Source organism: Callorhinchus milii, unplaced genomic scaffold (assembly GCF_018977255.1).
Source record: "Callorhinchus milii isolate IMCB2004 unplaced genomic scaffold, IMCB_Cmil_1.0 Scaffold12, whole genome shotgun sequence".
In the NCBI taxonomy this organism is placed as follows: domain Eukaryota; kingdom Metazoa; phylum Chordata; class Chondrichthyes; order Chimaeriformes; family Callorhinchidae; genus Callorhinchus; species Callorhinchus milii.
Window position 1 is genome coordinate 7,674,305 of NW_024704753.1, and position 18,128 is coordinate 7,692,432.

The 18,128-nt window shown below is 39.5% G+C and overlaps 1 protein-coding gene across 2 annotated transcripts in view; it reads right to left on the bottom strand.

The window, feature by feature from the left end:
- Positions 1–18,128, bottom strand: part of LOC103179801 (protein tyrosine phosphatase receptor type G) — a 300,620-nt gene that overhangs the window by 43,361 nt on the left and 239,131 nt on the right. For both annotated transcript variants that reach the window (XM_042339618.1, XM_042339617.1), the window contains 2 exons: positions 15,702–16,488; positions 7,851–7,989 (listed from right to left, as the gene is read on the bottom strand). In XM_042339618.1, the coding sequence (XP_042195552.1) occupies positions 7,851–7,989; positions 15,702–16,488 (926 nt within the window). The remainder of the gene's footprint in view (positions 1–7,850; positions 7,990–15,701; positions 16,489–18,128) is intronic.

Sequence of the window (18,128 nt, forward strand, 5' to 3'; positions counted from 1 at the left end):
GCAATCGTAGCAACCACTTGTGCACAGCAAGGTCCCACAACACACATGAGATGAATGACTGATTCATCCCAGACAGGGGAGAAATTCTTTTGTCTTTTCAAATTCGTGTCATGGGATCTTTCTTTTCCTGAGGACCAGCTGACAGGATTGGAGATCTCAGTTTTACAACTGATCCAGAGTGTTGCACCTTTGATAGTGTAGTGTTCCCCTGGCACTGCACTGAAATGTCAGCCTGTGCAGAGTATGGTAGTTGCAAATAGTATAGTTTTGTCATTGCTATTCAGAATACTCCCAATTTCAATTCAACCTTAAACTGTCACAAAGTGCAGCAATAGGTAAACTGTCAGAATTTCTCTGATGTCCATCAGGCTACTTGATGGCACACCACGGAGGGAACTAAATTCAGTAAGGAGATCTGTCTATCTCACACAGACACTATAGTGCAGCATCGGCAGTGGTTGATAGAGATGGTTGGAACTCCAGAAAGAACATAGGTTTCAATTTGAAAATGACATCCATTTTTAAAATTCATCGCCCCTCCTTTTAAGCAAGTTATTTTATTTCTTCCCACTAGGATAGTAGGCACACAACCTGTTCCTTACACCCCTGTTATGCCACTTTTGTCAGAATCTGAGAAAGTTTGGCATGGGTTGACTCTGATCACCTCAAGTTTTGTCTTTGGAAGAATATCTCTTTGCATTAACTTCGGAGAAACATACAACCCATGGAGCTCAGCCTAAAAATAAACAACCTTCCACAATACTGGAAAACGTAATAATTCTCTTCCCCCTCCCAATATGATTATGTGGAATAGACTCAAAGTAAAACAAACTGTGTAATTATCTTATTAAGAATCAGATTGAGAATGATAGGAATACGACTGGTAGAGGGTGATTCATATATAATAATAATAATCCTGAGACTTGATATCGCATCTTATCACATCTTTGAGACGTCTGAAAGAGCTTCGCAGAATATACTGTAAAGTGAGTTGACTATATTTTGTGGGCGAAACGTGGCAGCCAATTGCACACAGCAGTGTCTCACAAACAGTCGTGGATTGAAGTGACCAATTTATTATTAATTTATTTTTTTGAAGGAATTATTACTCCCGGAAAAGCTAATCGACTAACAACCAGGTTTCTACTTACAGCTAGGTAAACAGAGGTGTGTGGAGTAAAGAAACTTGCCCAACATTTCGCCCTGCCGGAAATTGAACCCTGGTCTCTCGCTTGTGAGGTGTGTGCTCTAATCACTGAGCTACAGGTTTTAATGCATGATGATTCCTGTGCAGTTGTGACTAACAAAGAAATTAGCCAGGGCTCAACAGTAAAGATATGGGGGGGGGGGGGAGGGAGGGAGGGATATATAGATAGATATTCTGAAGTTTGGCTCCACTATCTTTCCTAAACTTAGCATAACAATCCCTTAGTGAATTAAATAAGGTTCCCTAATGTAAAGTGAAATACAACATTAGCAAATGCAAGATTATTATAATAATATTATTATAATAAGTAAATCCACAGTATGCGGATGGATTTGATGGACTCAATGACAATTTCTCAATCTACTTGTTTATACTCTTCCAAACTTCCACTACAGAAGAGTGGCTGAGACTGGGAATTGCAACTTGAAAGACATGACCTATCTGTCACCATTCCAGGCCACACCGCAGGTTCAACAATAAATATTTTTAATTAAACAATTTTAGTAATAACAATTGAATATTTATAAGCAAAAGAGTGTCAGCTATTGGCATGATCTGATCTTTCGGCACTCCTGAAATGCCAGAAAAACATATTTTCTGAATTATTCACACTAATTACCAAATTAAGCATGAAAATGCATAAGTTTTTTTTCCAATATTCAGAAGCAGCTAACATTATACAAAATCATCAACAGAATAATTCATTAGCACTATAATAGGTGCACAGAAAGGATACCTCCAGCTTTCCCGAAAGCAAAACGCACAGTTTTATAGGCCTTTAGCCAGAATGTTTATCCTTGTGGGACCAATGCTGTCGAGGGTCTCATCAGCAAGTATACAGTGGAAATGCCACATATGGGATAAAGGAAGTAACTCATGCAAATCACCAATAAGGATGGATGAATCCAGATATTTCAAGAAGAGAAACCAGATTCCAAATGTCTAACTTAATCCCTGGAGTGTTCATTATATGAAATCGGAAATTTGACAAGGCAGCATTCAAAAGAAAACACTTAAAAAAGTTTGCATAACATTTTAATATGAAAGGGCAATAATGAACAACTTAGGCAACAATATGCATATTGTTGTTTCTGATGTGCATAGACAGCAGCATAATATTCTAACATCTACCCTCAGGGATAATTTCTTCAGTAAAAATCTCATAATATCTGTGCATTAGATATCAGTGCTTTCTCTAATCTATTTCACGTGTGGTGGTTAATAGCTTTAGGGATTTAGGGCAACATGGATACATCCCAGCTCAGTGAAATGCACCTTTATTGAATAATGGTTCAGGAATAATTGCAGATGTTTTGGAGGTATTGTACTTGGGACATAATCAGATGCAAGCCCATGTCCTGAAACAGCCAAAAGCAGTGTCGTCTGATAACTCCCACGTACAGCTTACCTTGGGCAAGTTTCCTTACTCCGCACGCCTAATAATAAACCCTCCAAAAAAGAAATTGGTCATTTTCAATCCATGACTGTTTGTGGGACACTGCTGTGCGCAATTGGCTGCCGCGTTCGCCCACAAATATACAGTCAATTCACTTTACAGTATATTTTGTGAAGCGCTTTGGGACGTCTAGAAGACATGAAAAGCGCTATATCAAATGCAAGGATTATTATTATTATTATTCTGCATTAAACACAGTGCAGGTAAGAAGTTCATGGGTTATGTTGATTTTAGCACAGATGTATTCTTACATGACGGTATTCAGTGATGTACTTATCATACTGGCATAAACTGAAGTTTATGAAGTTTACTAGATGAAAGATGGGAGAAGCTAGAATCGTTTTTCTACATGCTAGGTTAGAATGTGGAACCCAAATGGCTGTTGGAGCATAGCTCATTAACAGCATTTAAAAGAGAACTGGATAAATTCATGGAAAAAANTCATTAAAGGTTACAAGGAAAGATCAGGGGAATAGGATTGGAGTAGATACAATAGCTTGGTTAGTGGAGCTGGCATCAGGCTGAATGACCATTCGTTCATGCTGTGTCGATCTCCAATGTCAATTGAAGAATATTCATTCATTCACCATTAAAAAGGTAGAAATCAACAGTTTTTTTTAGTAAGATGATACTCCTTTGGGCAGAATTTAGTTGGATGCAAACTGATTTCCTACGATATTGGAACAAGTTTTAAAATAATTAAAAACCTAAAGTCTAGGGTCATCATAAATTTATTTTAAAAATCAGTTGTTCTCTGAGTATTATTTAGCGTATTAAACTGTACTGACTTACAATGATCCAAGACAGCTCTACGCTATTCTCCAAGAATGATATTCAATACTAATTATGCTTAGAAAGGAACATATCAATAAGAAAAAAATAGAAATTATGCAAATTGACTAAGTAGCATTGATGTTGAAGCAAACACCCCATCTGTAGCTTGAAGCGTCTTAATTATCTGTACTAGAAAGCAGGAGGATGCATGTGAAGGTAGCATGTGTCCCACTAAGTCAATAAAATTACTAGAGAACAAATCTTGATGTAACCAAATTAAACATTTCCAATGGCCTCTGCTCCCCTCCCCTAACACAATTCAGGAGATGAGAAGACAATTGCTGAAACCTTCTTGCCAGCCCCTGACACCCAGGAGTAATTTGGAAAGTGATTATCCATTATGTGATCTTTGACACAGCCAATAAAAGTTTCGCTTTCTGGCTGTTGATCAATACAAGGAACATCTGCGTTGGCTATGCTCAATGATTTTTAGTGAGACACACTGCAGTACTCTTCATCCACTTGCCTAGTATGGCACAACCAATAAACAGGATAGCCCAACTTCCCCCAGCCTTTAAATAAAATTAGCATTTTACTAGTGGATTATCAAAATAGTAACAAACATTTGACTTGTTAGCTAATTCAACAATGAATATGTTGTGTGTCCACACATTTTAGAGACATTAACTCTTGAAGAGATCTGCTGCAATCCTTTGAACTTCATACCCTTGGATGAGAAAAAAGTTGAGAGTTTATTTGTTTTTTCTCCCCTGCCACACACGTATAGGGAAATCAAGTTGAAACAATGCAACAATGGATATGACCTATCAAACTCTTTGGCTGGGACCACTGAGCTATTCTCACATCGACATCGTTTTTCAAAACAAGAGAAGGGAGTTTCTCATCATGTCCTGGCCAACAATCCCCCAGATAAAATTTGTCCCTCACTTTATGGCTGTTTTTGAGACATTTGTGGCTTTTACCGACAAGTACACAGTTGCTACACTTTACAGTAAAAATCCTATGAAGCGCTTTGAGATGTTTTGATGGCATGATAAAGTGTCATATCAATTGCAAGTATTATTATCAGAAGTGTTTGGGTGTCCCAGAACATTAAATAGCTAATAGCATAAAACCTTCAAGAATTTTAAATGTTATCAAACCAACTTGTTTCTGAAAAGAAAACTTTGAAATGAACCCCAAAAATTGCCAAGACAACACAAAACCTGCTCTCACACACTATCCCTGCAGTGAAGACCAAACCAACCATTACCCACTGAGAATAATTTCACAGTATTTTTATGAGATTCTCTTTGTTCCACTTGGGCACAAACAACTATTAAAACGTAAACTTCAACAGGAATTCCTTAATCTACAAACAACTAAAGAATGTTCCTCAACATTAATTTTCTAATTTTCCAGTAGAATTCATAATCAGTACTGCATTTATTTTTAAATTCCAATAATGTACTCAATTTATGAACTATAACATATTGATGAATAATGTGCACGGTACACGGTATGCAAATCAGAGGTCTTAGGTAATCCCTCCAAAAATAATCTCTCCAAAAACCCAAAACAATAATAAATTGGTCATTTTCAATCTACGACTGTTTGTGGGACATTGCTGTGCGCAATTGGCTGCCGCGTTCGCCCACAAATATACAGTCAATTCACTTTACAGTGTGTGAAAAGCGTTATATCAAATGCAAGGATTATTATTATTATTAGGTATCCCATTTGGAATAATAGAAAATCAGTTTTAGAACAGTTATATTTTGCCAAACAATACCTAACTTCTCCAAAAACACCATTGTTGTTCTGAAATTCCACCTAGTCAGGTTGTAAGATAATTTTGTCATAACATTTAAGATTGTGCTGGAATTGTGGAAAATTCTTAAATTTTGCTTAATTTGGAAGCTAGTTTTCTACAGCTCATATAAAGAACCAGCATCTAAATAATGAGTGAATTTAAGAATTTTCTACAATTCTGCATAATCTTAAATTTTAAGACAAAGTTGTCGTATAGGTGGAAATTCAGGGGTTGAAAGACTTAATTTCTCATATGTATAACATTTTTCGAATGAAGTAAAAATGCATTTTTAAATGCGTTGGACAACCAAGAGAAAAGATTGTGTGTGGAGATCTAAAGTTCTTCTTTTAGTGGACATGCAAAATACGTGCAGTTATTGCACAGCGGTAAGATGGCCATTTTCTGCATTCTGCCATATGATGAATTTAATAAATAGTCAGTCACAATCTTGGCCAATAATATTAGCATGGATTTCATTGATAGGAAGAACACTCCAAAGTACAAGATGGAGTGCAGCTATCAGCCTTAGTTACCAAGAACAAACCCACCCTGAAACTACTGCTACTCAGACTTTGAGCTCACTGAGGATAGTACATCTCAACTACATTACATTTTTAAGAGGTTATAATACTGGCAGGATAACCATCGATTCAGGTAAGCATCTCTAAATACACACCTTGAGTAATATGAAAACAAAATTGGGATTCCTTAGGTCATTGTCTTAACAATTAAGATAAAGCAAAATTTTAGGAAAATGTGTCTTAAATTCAGTCGTAATTTGGAAGCCGATTTTTCATAGTCCTTTTTGAATAAAGGAACCATATCATCCAAAAGTGTATTCAAAAACAAATGCAAATGATCTTATTCAATTTTATTTCTTACAAATAAATTTGCACAACCACTGACTCAGGACAAAACCGTCAAATATTGGTGGTATTTATAGTAATTGGCAATCTGTTTCTTATTCCTTTCCAACATTTTGCCAGGATAGCACTTTAATAAATATGAGGTTCATTTAATTAAATTTGAGTCTACACAGCGATTTGATGCATCTTGGAATTTACACTTCTTAATGATAAAAATAATTGATTCAGCTCAGTTCTCCCTGCACTAGGATGTCAACAGGAAGTTGGCTCAACCTACCATGGCTCCCTGCAATTAAGGATGGTCACAATTGGTTGTTAGATGAACAAGTATAAGTTATAGAATCAGAACTGACGAAACGTCATAGAGCTGAAACGTTAACTCATTTTCTTCTCTCCATAGATGCTGCCTGACCCACTAAGTGTTCCTAGCGACTTCTGTTCTTATTTCAGATTACCAGCATCTGCAGTATTTTGCTTTTTGTTAAGTATAAGATATATGTTTGGTGTCCAACTACATGAACAATCACAACTAGGATTCCCTTCTGAACATGTACAGCTGCACATAAAGAACCCAAATCTGTTGCCACTGACTTCAGGTCCACAAAACATTGCCCATCGCTCGGCCACAACAAAGTACATGCAGCAATTGCAGCTCTCTGAATTTTCCAAAGTATTCTGGAATGTTAGAAGGATAAAAATGTAATGCATAAAAGCAGAGTAAACATAGTAAACTCCATCCCCCAATGCCTTCGCCTTGCTTCCTCCCTTTCCTCCTTCAAGGCCGGTCTCAAGACCTTTCTCTTTGACCGTGCCTTCAGCTCCCCTCTCGACTCTCTACCCCCTCCTCGCTCCCTCCCTTCCCTCCCCTCACCCTGACCACTCCCCCCCTGCTCGGGTCCTGACCCAACTGTACAGTGCCTTGGGACGTCCTCCCGACGTGAAAGGCGCTCTATAAATGGAATCTTGTTGTTGTTGTAAACACCACCAAAATGAAATGGAGCCAAGAATCCTTCTACTAGGGCCACCTCCTGATATCAGCACATGCCCATTGAATTGTCTTTAACAACCAAATGGCAACTGATAACTTTGCTCTTTGATTATAATAGCCCTGAATATTTGAGTAATTACCAGTAAAGGACTCTGGAACAAAAAGCAGTCTGACCAGATCTGCATTTATAATGCATACATTTTGTCTTTAATTATTTTTTTTAATAATAATCCTTGCATTTGATATAGCGCTTTTCACGTCGGGAGGATGTCCCAAAGCGCTTCACAGAACACACTGTAAAGTGAATTGACTGTATATTTGTGGGCATACGTTTCTTTTTAACTTTTATCATTGGAGAAAATGTGTGCCATGTAGATTGCTAAGTTTATTCCATTCCCAAGGGACCACCATTTAACTTTAACGGTATTTGAGTAAAGGTTGCATGTCGGGCTCTTAAAGATGATTGAAACTTATGGATTTGTGACAATTCATTTAGCTACAGAAGGTGTGTGGCAGAGTACTCTTGTGCTGTCAGCTGGAAAGGATAGGGGAATAAAAGATGTCAGAAGGCTCAAAAAGAAAGAACTGCTAAAGATATTATTTATTTCAACATTGAAAAACGACCTCACTAGGCCTCACTTTTCCATAAACAGCAGAGTAAAAGTTAAAGCCTATGCCTCATAAATTAGGTCGATTAGCTAGGCCTCAAATATTTGGCAATGGCAAATTAGCAGCTCCGAGCTTACCTCCAGTAAACCAGCACTCCCACCAGGAGAATCAAGCACACAAATGTTAATGCTGAGACAACCACCAGTGGGATTATCCATTCCATCTTGCTGGAGGGTAAATACGGTTGTGTGGCCATGCTGGAAAAGGATTTGCTGTCTGTTTCAAAATAGAAATAAAATGTCAAAAATGCAGAAATTGAAAAGTTCTTGGATACATTAAATTAATAAATTAATGCAGCACAGCTTAATCCTGCTTTACTGTGAATAGCAACAACTACTAATTCTATGCTTCTTACCTGTACAGTTCCAGGGCACCATTCCTATCTGCTTACACAGACTTAATTTGCAATAAAAATGTCAGCCAGATGTCAGGTATAAATGCTTAGTCACAGACAGTGGAGATTTCAATCGCAATTGTGATCTCCAGATGCCACAATGTCTGATGCCATTTTATGTTTAAATAAAGTTTACACCATTTTTCTGCAGTGCTGGAACAAGACGCAGATGCTAGACAAGCCTTGTAAATGCTTTCCCAGACAATTCAAACACAAAGCAAAAGCAAATGCAGGTGCAAGTTTGCACAGCAAGAGTTTGTTCTCATTTAAAAAGAGACCACTGCACCACTGATGGAGTTAATGCCCTAAAATGAAAAGGCATTGTGAAGGTGTTAATCAAACAATGTGGGAGGCGAGTATGCGTGGTGTATGAATGCAGCAAAAGACCTGCAATTTCCAGTGCACCTGGCATCCAACCAAGCAGCAGGAGTCAAATAGTACTTTGCAAAGGAAAGCTAGCAGGGAAACATTTTTTTCAGTCTTCATGGATAAATATTGTACAATAAAAATAATCCCAAATTCTGCAATATTGAACTGCACCCTGAGCCCCAAAAATTCAGCCTACATTTTTATTTCAATTTATTTAAACTTAAACGTAGGCAAACTCCCATTACAGTACAGTGGTTGGTTGTCAAATCCTGCGCATTGCTTGCAATGTGCACTATGCACAGGAATATGTAACTGTCTGTGCTTTGTGCATGTTTTCTACTGCTAAGCTGGGGCACATAACAATGGCATCATCCTCTATTAAACTTTAATTTAAAGCAGACTCCAATTTGTTTTAAATTACTTGGAAAGTAAGTCTCGTGGAAGTTTGCTCATTAAAAAAAGATTTAGGAGGGTGTATTCTTGTTCTTTGATAATAATAATCCTTGCATTTGATATAGCGCCTTATCAAGTCTTCGAGCAACAACAACAAATTACATTTGGATAGGACCTTTCACGTACCAAGGCGCTGGATAGTCAGTGGACACAAGCAGAGGGTTGGGATCAGGAGGGGTGGAGGGCTAGGCGGTTAGGGATAGGAGGATGGCGTGATTGAAGAAGAGGGTCTTGAGGCGTGCCTTGAAGGAGGCAAGGGAGGGAGCAAGGCAAAGGGACTGTGGGATAGAATTCCAAAGGGTGAGGGCAGAGAGGCTGAAGGCCCGCCCCACCATCGGGGCCTAGCGGGGGCCATTGAGCAGGCCGCAGTCTGCTGAGTGGAGAACGCGGACAGGTTGCTATGGGGTTAGCAGGTCACAGAGGTAGGAAGGAGCAAGGCTGTGGAGGCCTTGAAGGTGAGAACGAGGATCTTGAACTCTGTCCTCTGGGGAATGAGGAGCCAGTGGAGCCGACATTCAGCTGCAGGACATTTGCGCACATCCAGGCTTTGATGTCCATCAAACAAGCTGAGAGGTTGAGGAGAATGAGGAAGCAGCGGGAGCTCTGGTCACACAGAGAGAGAGGACATCATTTGTTACTTTGACGAGTGCTGTCTCTGCTGTGGGCAGGAGAAATCCGGACTGGAGGGGTTCGAGTAGGGAGTGGATGGAGAGGTGCGAGAGAAGTTGATTTGCAACCATGCATTCCAAAACAAACCCTGAAACACGATTGGAGGGGTTCGTGAAGGAAGTGGCAGGAGAGGAAGGAGTGAAGCTGGGAAGCAACGACTCATTCCAGGATCTTGGAAAAGAAAGGGAGGTTGGAGATGGGTAATTTGAGAGCAGATATGGGTCCAGGGAAATTTTTTTGGTGTAGCCTCAGTCAGGGGAAGGTGTTGCCTGGGGTGATCCAGGTTTATGTGAGGGCAAGGATGTCAATGTTTCTATTAACAATTAGGTCGTTGAAGGTGAGGGCTTTGTTGGAGAGGGAGCGGACATGTTGTAGGGGACAGAGGGGACAGTTGGTAGAGAAATGTGCGAGACAAGAGGGGGGATAGAGAGGATTGACAGGGAGGGTGGGAACATGGATGAGGGAGGACAGGTTTGTCCCCAGGTTCTGGGGTCGGTGGACCTTGTGATGATAATTGGGGATGGGGCAGTCAGTGTGGCTGCTGCTGGACAGTAAACGGCAAGTACCACGGTGAGCCTGACAGGATTCCCAGGCTGGAGCCGAGGGAGGCTGTGGGATGGTCAAGTGGGGATAGGGGGTGAGGAGGACGGAGGGTGAGGAGGACGGAGGGAGAGTGGGACAGAGTGGGAGTGATGCAGGGTAGAGGACAGGGATGGGGGCATTTTGGGGGAAAGCAGCTCGGGTCGGGGGCGGCAGCCAAAATGCACACGTGAGACTGGAGACAAAGCATAGGGCTAGAGGAGACAGCGAGAGGTGGGAGGGCACTCACTGCGTTATTTACCAGGTTGCCCAACAGAGAAGTTTACAGAGAATAACAGAGAAGTTTACAGGGAGAAGAGAGAGAAAGGGAAGGAGATGGTAGTAATAAAAATAGAACTGTACTAAACCTGATTTCAAACAAAAATGACGTCACACAGGGAGTTTCAGCTGTTGTTTCAGATTTTGAAATGGCATCTCTGCACCTGTACCCACTGATGGCTGTGACTCCCGCACTGATTCCCGAGCTTTGAGACTTTGAGATGTCTCAAAGAGCTTCACAGAATATAATAATCTACTCGGTGAATTGACTGTATATTTTGTAGGCGAAACGCGGCAGCCAATTGTGCACAGCAGTGCCCCACAAACAGTTGTTGATTGAGTGCCCAAATTCTACTTATTTAAAAAAATTTTAGAAGGGAAAGCAATCTGCCAATCGACTAACAATCGGATTCCTACTTTCTGCTGGGTAAACAGAGGCATATGGAGTAAGGAAACTTATCCAACGTTTTGCCCTGCCTGGGAATCAAACCCAGGTCCTCTCGCTTGCGAGGCGAGTGCTCTAACCACTGAGCTGCAGGACATTACTGTGACTAAAGCAGGATATGATTAATAGCCAAGAATGACTGAGGGCGAAGATGAGGTAGATAATAAAAATAAATAATCCTTGGATTTTACATAGCGCCTTTCAAGCCGTGAGAATATCGTGAAGCACTTAACAGGATTTACTGTAAAGGGTAGCAATTGTGTATTTTCTGATGGGTAAAAGTACAGAAGCATGAGATGGAAGCACATTACTTGACTTTGACTGGGATGAACACATATTGTATAAGATGATGATACTGGAGAAATGAGCTTGCAGTGGTTGCTTCACTCACTTCACAAAAAAAGGCCTCATATATTTTCTAATAAAATCTAAAGAAACAAATATTATTACAAATGGAAATTTTTCTCGTAAATAAGAAATTTACTGCATCTGCTGGAAAACAAGCACTTCTCTGAATGAAAATTCATGTCAGTTATTCAACCTATGAGGATGTGGGCAGATACTCCAGAATTCTAATATTCTGTACATACATGTCTGGCCATACAAAATAACTTTGATCTTGGATTGTTTATATAATTTATAGTCAAGAAGTAGAATTGTAACAACACAAGAGACAGGGAGTGAATGAGTTATTGCTACGAATGGCACATAAATTGTGTCTCAAGTTTTATACCACATTTTGGACAAGTAATTAAAATGGAAACAGCTATGAATGTAAAATGCAAACTATTCGGACACAAGCAATGACATCATGGTTATACTTACCATGTCACGGATTATATGCAATGCGAAAACCATGCATCAACGCAGATGTATGGAGGGAACTACAGGTGCACTAGTTTAATTGATAACTAATAAAAAGATTGGTTCATAATTATGGACAAATGTAATTTCCCCTATAATGCACATTGTGCATCGTACACCTTATCTCTATGTATAAGATCATCTGCAATGAACACAGAAAAGAGCTAATATTGTACTATGAAATTCTAATGAACTTTAAATACAAATATGACATTGTTCAAATTTTACTGAAATCATGTCCAGATATATTGTATTGCATATAATGTATCATTCTGGGGCATAGGGCAAAGCAATTAACCCATGTAAACTTGCAATTAATTGCAATGAGCGATAGAATGAGCGTGTACGCTGCAAAAAGGCCTAAAACAGTGCATTTATATTTGGGTACAAATTGTATCAAATGTCACGCAAACTACAGCTTTACGGAAGAATAGCCACTTCGACTCAATCATTTCAGATTGTACTGTACCAATTTGTGCAGCATCAACTGTTCATTGACCTTGTACAAGGGATTAGATTTCTAATCACTGTATGGAATCTTTCGGCAGACATGTATCTAAGATTAGAAATCTACCTAGAACTAGATTACATATGACGTTGGCAAATAAAACAATATGGCAATTTTTAAAAAAAAAACAGAAGCAAATTCCTTTTCAAGTTTTCACTGAAATTTGATCTGAGTGTTGATATATTATGCAGCTCCAAATCAAAGACAGACACAAATGAAAGAGAGTGTTAGAACTTAATAAATGCAACAGATTCTTAACAATAAGGACATTTTCTCTACTTTTTCTTCACAGAAACATGGACAATATAAACTGCAGAAAAGATTTGATCGATGCTTTCTCACGAAAGTCACATTCTGATATATTCCAGGAATCTGAGTAAAGAACACTTTTAGTACATGGCAGTTCCTTAAAACCTTGGTTTGATATGTGCAGAATTCCATGATTGTCAAGATGAAACCATATGGTCTCTTCTACCTGCCAGAGATCACAGGGAACACAGCTGCCTCTTCAGTCTTAATTCACTACACTTTTCCAGCTCATTTGCTCTTTTTAACTTTCCTTCTACCACAGCTTGAGAAGCTGTCTTTGTGTGTAGAGTGGGAAAGGAGGAGAAAAGCCATTTATTCAAGCGTTTGCTGCAGTTTGTGGCTGACTTTCTTGAGCAAGAGAAGTCCTTTCTACAGAGGCTTATTTTAATACTGGCCAAGAGTAGAAAGCAAGGCCATTTGTTCTCAGCATTCAAAAGCAGCAATGAATGATGAAATGCATTCTATAATAAATGTTCAATCATTACTGTAATGGGTTTAAGCACCATCAGCATAAGCTTGTATAGTGCTCACACACATTGCATGAGTAAAACTGCATTTGGCTCCATCTGAACATTATTCCCTTCTCACTTGTTGGTCACAACTCGAATCTCAAATCATTACACAAACTTTGCCAAAAAGTTTAAAACACATTATTTTCACAATAGGAGAAAAAAGTTTTCCTTCATAATTTGCAAACATCAGTTCTTCTCAGGAATGAATGAAAGTATTTAAAGGTAACAAGTTCTCCCCACCAAACAGTTCTGTGAAAAGATATACAACAGTGGCTTCTAACTTTCATTTTGTGACAATATGGATGAGGAAATGTGGTTTACAGTCTAGTTTACTGTCTTCTGTGAATTAAACTGAATTGTTGTAAAGTAACGTGACAGCAAGTTGTAAAGTGAATAAATGTTTATCACAAAGTTCATTCTCCAAATTCCACTTGGCAATGGGTTAAAAGAGAGGTGACTGTTGACATAGTTGAAGAGGTAGATTTTTAAGTGGCCAAAAGCATTTGAAAGCGAATTGAATAAACACAGAACATTAAAAATTTAAAAGGCAACAGAAAAATAGTAGGGAATTGGATTGTAACAGGGAATTAGATTAGAGTAGCTCTAGTGGAGAAGCACCAGCATGGGTTTGATGGGCAAAATCGGTTCCATCTATTGGTGCAATTTCCATGTTCCATGAAATCAGCCAAGCAGAAACACGTGAAGCTTTAGACTCATATTTTTCATATAATTTGCTTAATTATCAGCAAGTGATTGGAAACCTTTACTTATATACAGTCCTACCTGTTTATATTGACAATGCAGGGACCCAGCAAATTTTGTCGACATAAGTGGTAATAATGCTAGTTAGCGACTTGAACATTTTTCAAATTTATGTAGACATGCATCTATATAAACGGGCTTGAGATAAGTGGGGAGCACTGTAATACATGAACTTAGATTATCAATAAAGGGGACAGCAGTGATGACAGACAATACATTTTCTAATCCTTGAAATTGTTCGGATAATAATAATAATCCTTGCATTTGATATAGCGCTTTTCACGTCTTCTAGACGTCTCAAAGCGCTTCACAGAATATACTGTAAAGTGAATTGACTGTATATTTGTGGGCGAAATGACAAATTTGACAATATATATTTTTACAGTAATCAATCGAATTACCAATGAAAACTGCTACTATCTTGGATATGTTACTCAAGCAAACAACAATCGCAATGAATAAACCTCAGTAATTGAATCTAATGGTGGGTTCGGAGGGGAGATGTTATCTAAATATGCTGAACATGTTCCATGATGTACATCAAGCCAGTAGGCTAACTTACAAAATACTGCTTTAAAAAACTGATATTTACTTTTCACATTGAATTTAGCAACAAAGCAAATATAACAGCTGCCTGCCTTATTGCCACCTAGCGTACAAATGGTGTTATAACAGCTTGCTTCTTCATTCATTCCGAATTTACCACAGAATGATGTATAATAAGGTACACTTTACAACAACAAGATTACATTTGTATAGCGCCTTTCACGTCGGGAGGACATCCCAAGGCACTGGACAGTGTATAGCATTTCAGACCAGAGCTGGGGTCAGGGGGGGAGAAGGGAGGGGAAGCAGGGTGAGCGATGGCATGGTCAAAGATGCGGGTCTTGAGGCGGACTTGAAGGAGGCTAAGGAGGGGGTGAGGCGGAGTGATTCGGGGATGTAATTTCAGAGGTTGGGGGCAGAGTGGCTGAAGGCTCTCCCGCCAATGGTGGGGCGGGTGGATTGGGGGACGTGGAGCAGGCCAGAGCTGGCTGAGCGGAGGGAATGGGCGGGTTTGGTAGGGGGTTAGGAGGTCACAGAGGTAGGGTGGGGCGAGACCATTGAGGGCTTTGTAGGTGAAGACCAGGATCTTGAACTGGATTCTCTGAAGGATAGGGAGCCAATGGAGTCAGGCGAGATGGGGTCACGGAGTTTGGTGCGGGAGAGGACAGAGTTCTGGATTATCTGCAGCCTGTGGAGGGAGGAGTCGGGAAGGCCGACAAGCGGGGCATTTGAATAGTCGAGCCTGGAGGTGATGAAGGCATGAGTAAGAGTTTCAGCGGCCTGAGGGGTAAGGTAATGGCGGAGTCGGGCGATGTTACGGAGGTGAGGGAAAGCAGAGCGGGTCATTGCTTGGATGTGGGGAAGAAAAGACAGTTGAGGGTCAAACAAGACACCTGGGTTCCTGACGGGCTTGGTGAGTTATAGTGTGCAACCATGGAGGTTGATGCTGCCAGAACATCCTAACCAAAGTCAATTTTAATGGCGAGGATTCTCTCCATTTCATGACATATATTGAACACTTTTAGACCATCTCAAAGCCAGGTACGTCAGTTTTGATGAAAGATCCAAATATATCCACACTATGACATATGCTTTGTGTTACTAGAATTGTATTGTCTTTATAACAAAGTGTCAAATAAACTGGCAAGTGATAAAGCAAAATCTAAGCTGCACATAAGACAGACATTCTGTTCTAAACAAAACACAAAACACATGAAACAAGAACTATCATCAACTAACCTTGATCCACCATGACAAACTTATTTCCAGCAGAACTGTCACTGTCCAGCCCATTCTGCGTTTTTGATAGGGTTGTAGGTTTGCCGACTGTTTTAACTTGATAGTTCTCGGTTGTTGCAACTCTTGATGATGCTTGTGATGGTTCAACTGTTGTTTGTAGAAAAGTGTCACTTGTATGAACCGCGACTGTGTTTGAAAGGTTTTGTTGACTGGTTGGCTTTTTGACTTCTTCTGTTGAGCCGCTCGGATCTCCAGGGGAGGTTCCTGGCTCAGTCCTATTTTGCGACTCTGTAGTTGTTGGAGTTACAGCATTCTCCTCATTCTTCGCAACCTCTTTCCTCGAACCTTCTTCTTGTTCACTCTCTTCTTCACCCCCTTCACTTTCTTCCCCCTCTCCTTTCTTGCCTTCACTCTCTTTCTTTTCATCTTCACTTTCTGCCTCGTCTGTTTTGTTAAGTGCAGAGCCACTTTCGGAGCTTGGGGACGATAACGCTTCAGTAGTTGAAACTACAGGTCTGGCTCGCTGCTTGGTGGCTGAAGACACAGAGGGGATGCGGGTGGGCCACACAGTACCAGAAAAGGAAGGGACAATACTACCACCGAAACCAAGACTTGCAAGTAAAGTACTTGTTACCACAGAGGCCACAGTTGTTTGGCTTCCACTGGATGAAGGGCCCATTCCAGTTGCCATAGAAACAAAGGGTAAAGTAAGGCCAGAAGAAGTCCATGTAGATGACCCAGAACTGATTGGAGCCATATCAGCAGAAGAAGCAGGGGAGGCTGTGGGCTTGAGTGAAGAAGCAGAGGAATTTGAAAGGGAAAAACAATTTACAGGGTAAGTTACAATAATTGTTTGAAATGGTTCCACATTCATTTTTTTTAGAAAAATAAAATTTCCAAAAGAACTCCCGCAGTCCTATCTCCAACAACCTCCTTTCCATGATCACGATAACTTCATTCCTTTTCTGTTATTGAGAATTCCATTAAAGTTCCATTCAATTCCACATTTCCAAGCCCACAGTATTGACTAAACTGTGTATTAACATTGCAGTAATTGATATAGTTATTCATCATCTTAAATCTATTTGAATATGAACCAAATATGTACATGCTGAAGCCAAAAAGGCATCAAATAAGACAATATCCAGACCACACATACTCGTACGATGGTTCTTTCTGCCTTTACTTCACATCAACACTCGGATAAACAAGAAAAATAAGCTTTCCGTTTTAAACTTTTAGATTTAATCATAGATAAATTATGAGAGCAGGTCCTTCAGGAAGGCACCATTGCATTTTAAAAATAAAATATATGACAGCAAGAAAAAACAAAGTAGCGAAGCGCAGACAATAATCAAGTGCTTATAAAAACATACCTTTGCAAAAAATAATATGCAACACTGCAATTAGTTTATCAAACTGCAGGTGGATAACATTTTCCACATAGTATATTGCCTCAGCAACACCATCTGCAAAGAATTTCCCCATGGGTAGATTTGGGGGAAGTCGGAATAGATCAAAATTGGAGCTTTGGAATATATAGGATTGAAATGCAATCTATTTAGTCTAACATGAAATGAAATATATACTTTATATATTGTATAAAGACATATACAATTTTTTTTACAATATATCTATCTTTCATCCTTCTCAATTGAATTATTTGCCAAATAGCTGAGTCAGTTGAGAATTTGTTGATTCAATCTGTCTCCACTACTCCCCTTGTCTATTACACTTATTAATCGGTCTTGGCGTAAATTATTTAATTCTGAACTTTCTTTTCATCTTCCTTTTTTGCTTGAATCTGTACACCTGGTCCCACCACAGCCTCCTCCCCCCACCCACTCCACTCGCCTCCCCACCTCCGGGGTAGTGATGCAAAATAATTTTAACTCAAGCCTGCAGAATTAAAAGGAAAAGATTCCTCTGGGGAAATCCTTGAATGGTTTGTTAAGTGTCTGAATGTGAAAGCATTAGCAGAACGATGCATCCCCTTATTGCTGTCTTCAAGGACATGATTTTATCAATATTTTTTTAAAAAGATGCAGGACCCACATGAGTTGCGGCCGCTGATTATGTAAATTGATCACAAAACTATTTTTCTTCCATTCCTTAATTAGAGTGTCATCTTATAATAAATTGCTAAACATGTTCTAAATATTCCTAAACCAACAAATAGCTGCTGTCCGGGAAGAAGAATAAATTATCCCAAACTGTCCCATTTATATCAGGCACCTTAATTCATTATCCTCCTATTCTTGGCGTTCAGCTGTGACTTTACTGCTAAGATTGAAATGTTCACTTTTATAGCAGTATAGAGCATGATGAGCAATGATGAATGCTTAGCTGTGACATACAAAAGGAAAGCGCTACTGGCATGTGGGCTGCCACAATAGTGTGCACATTGAGAGATTATCATTGTAAGCA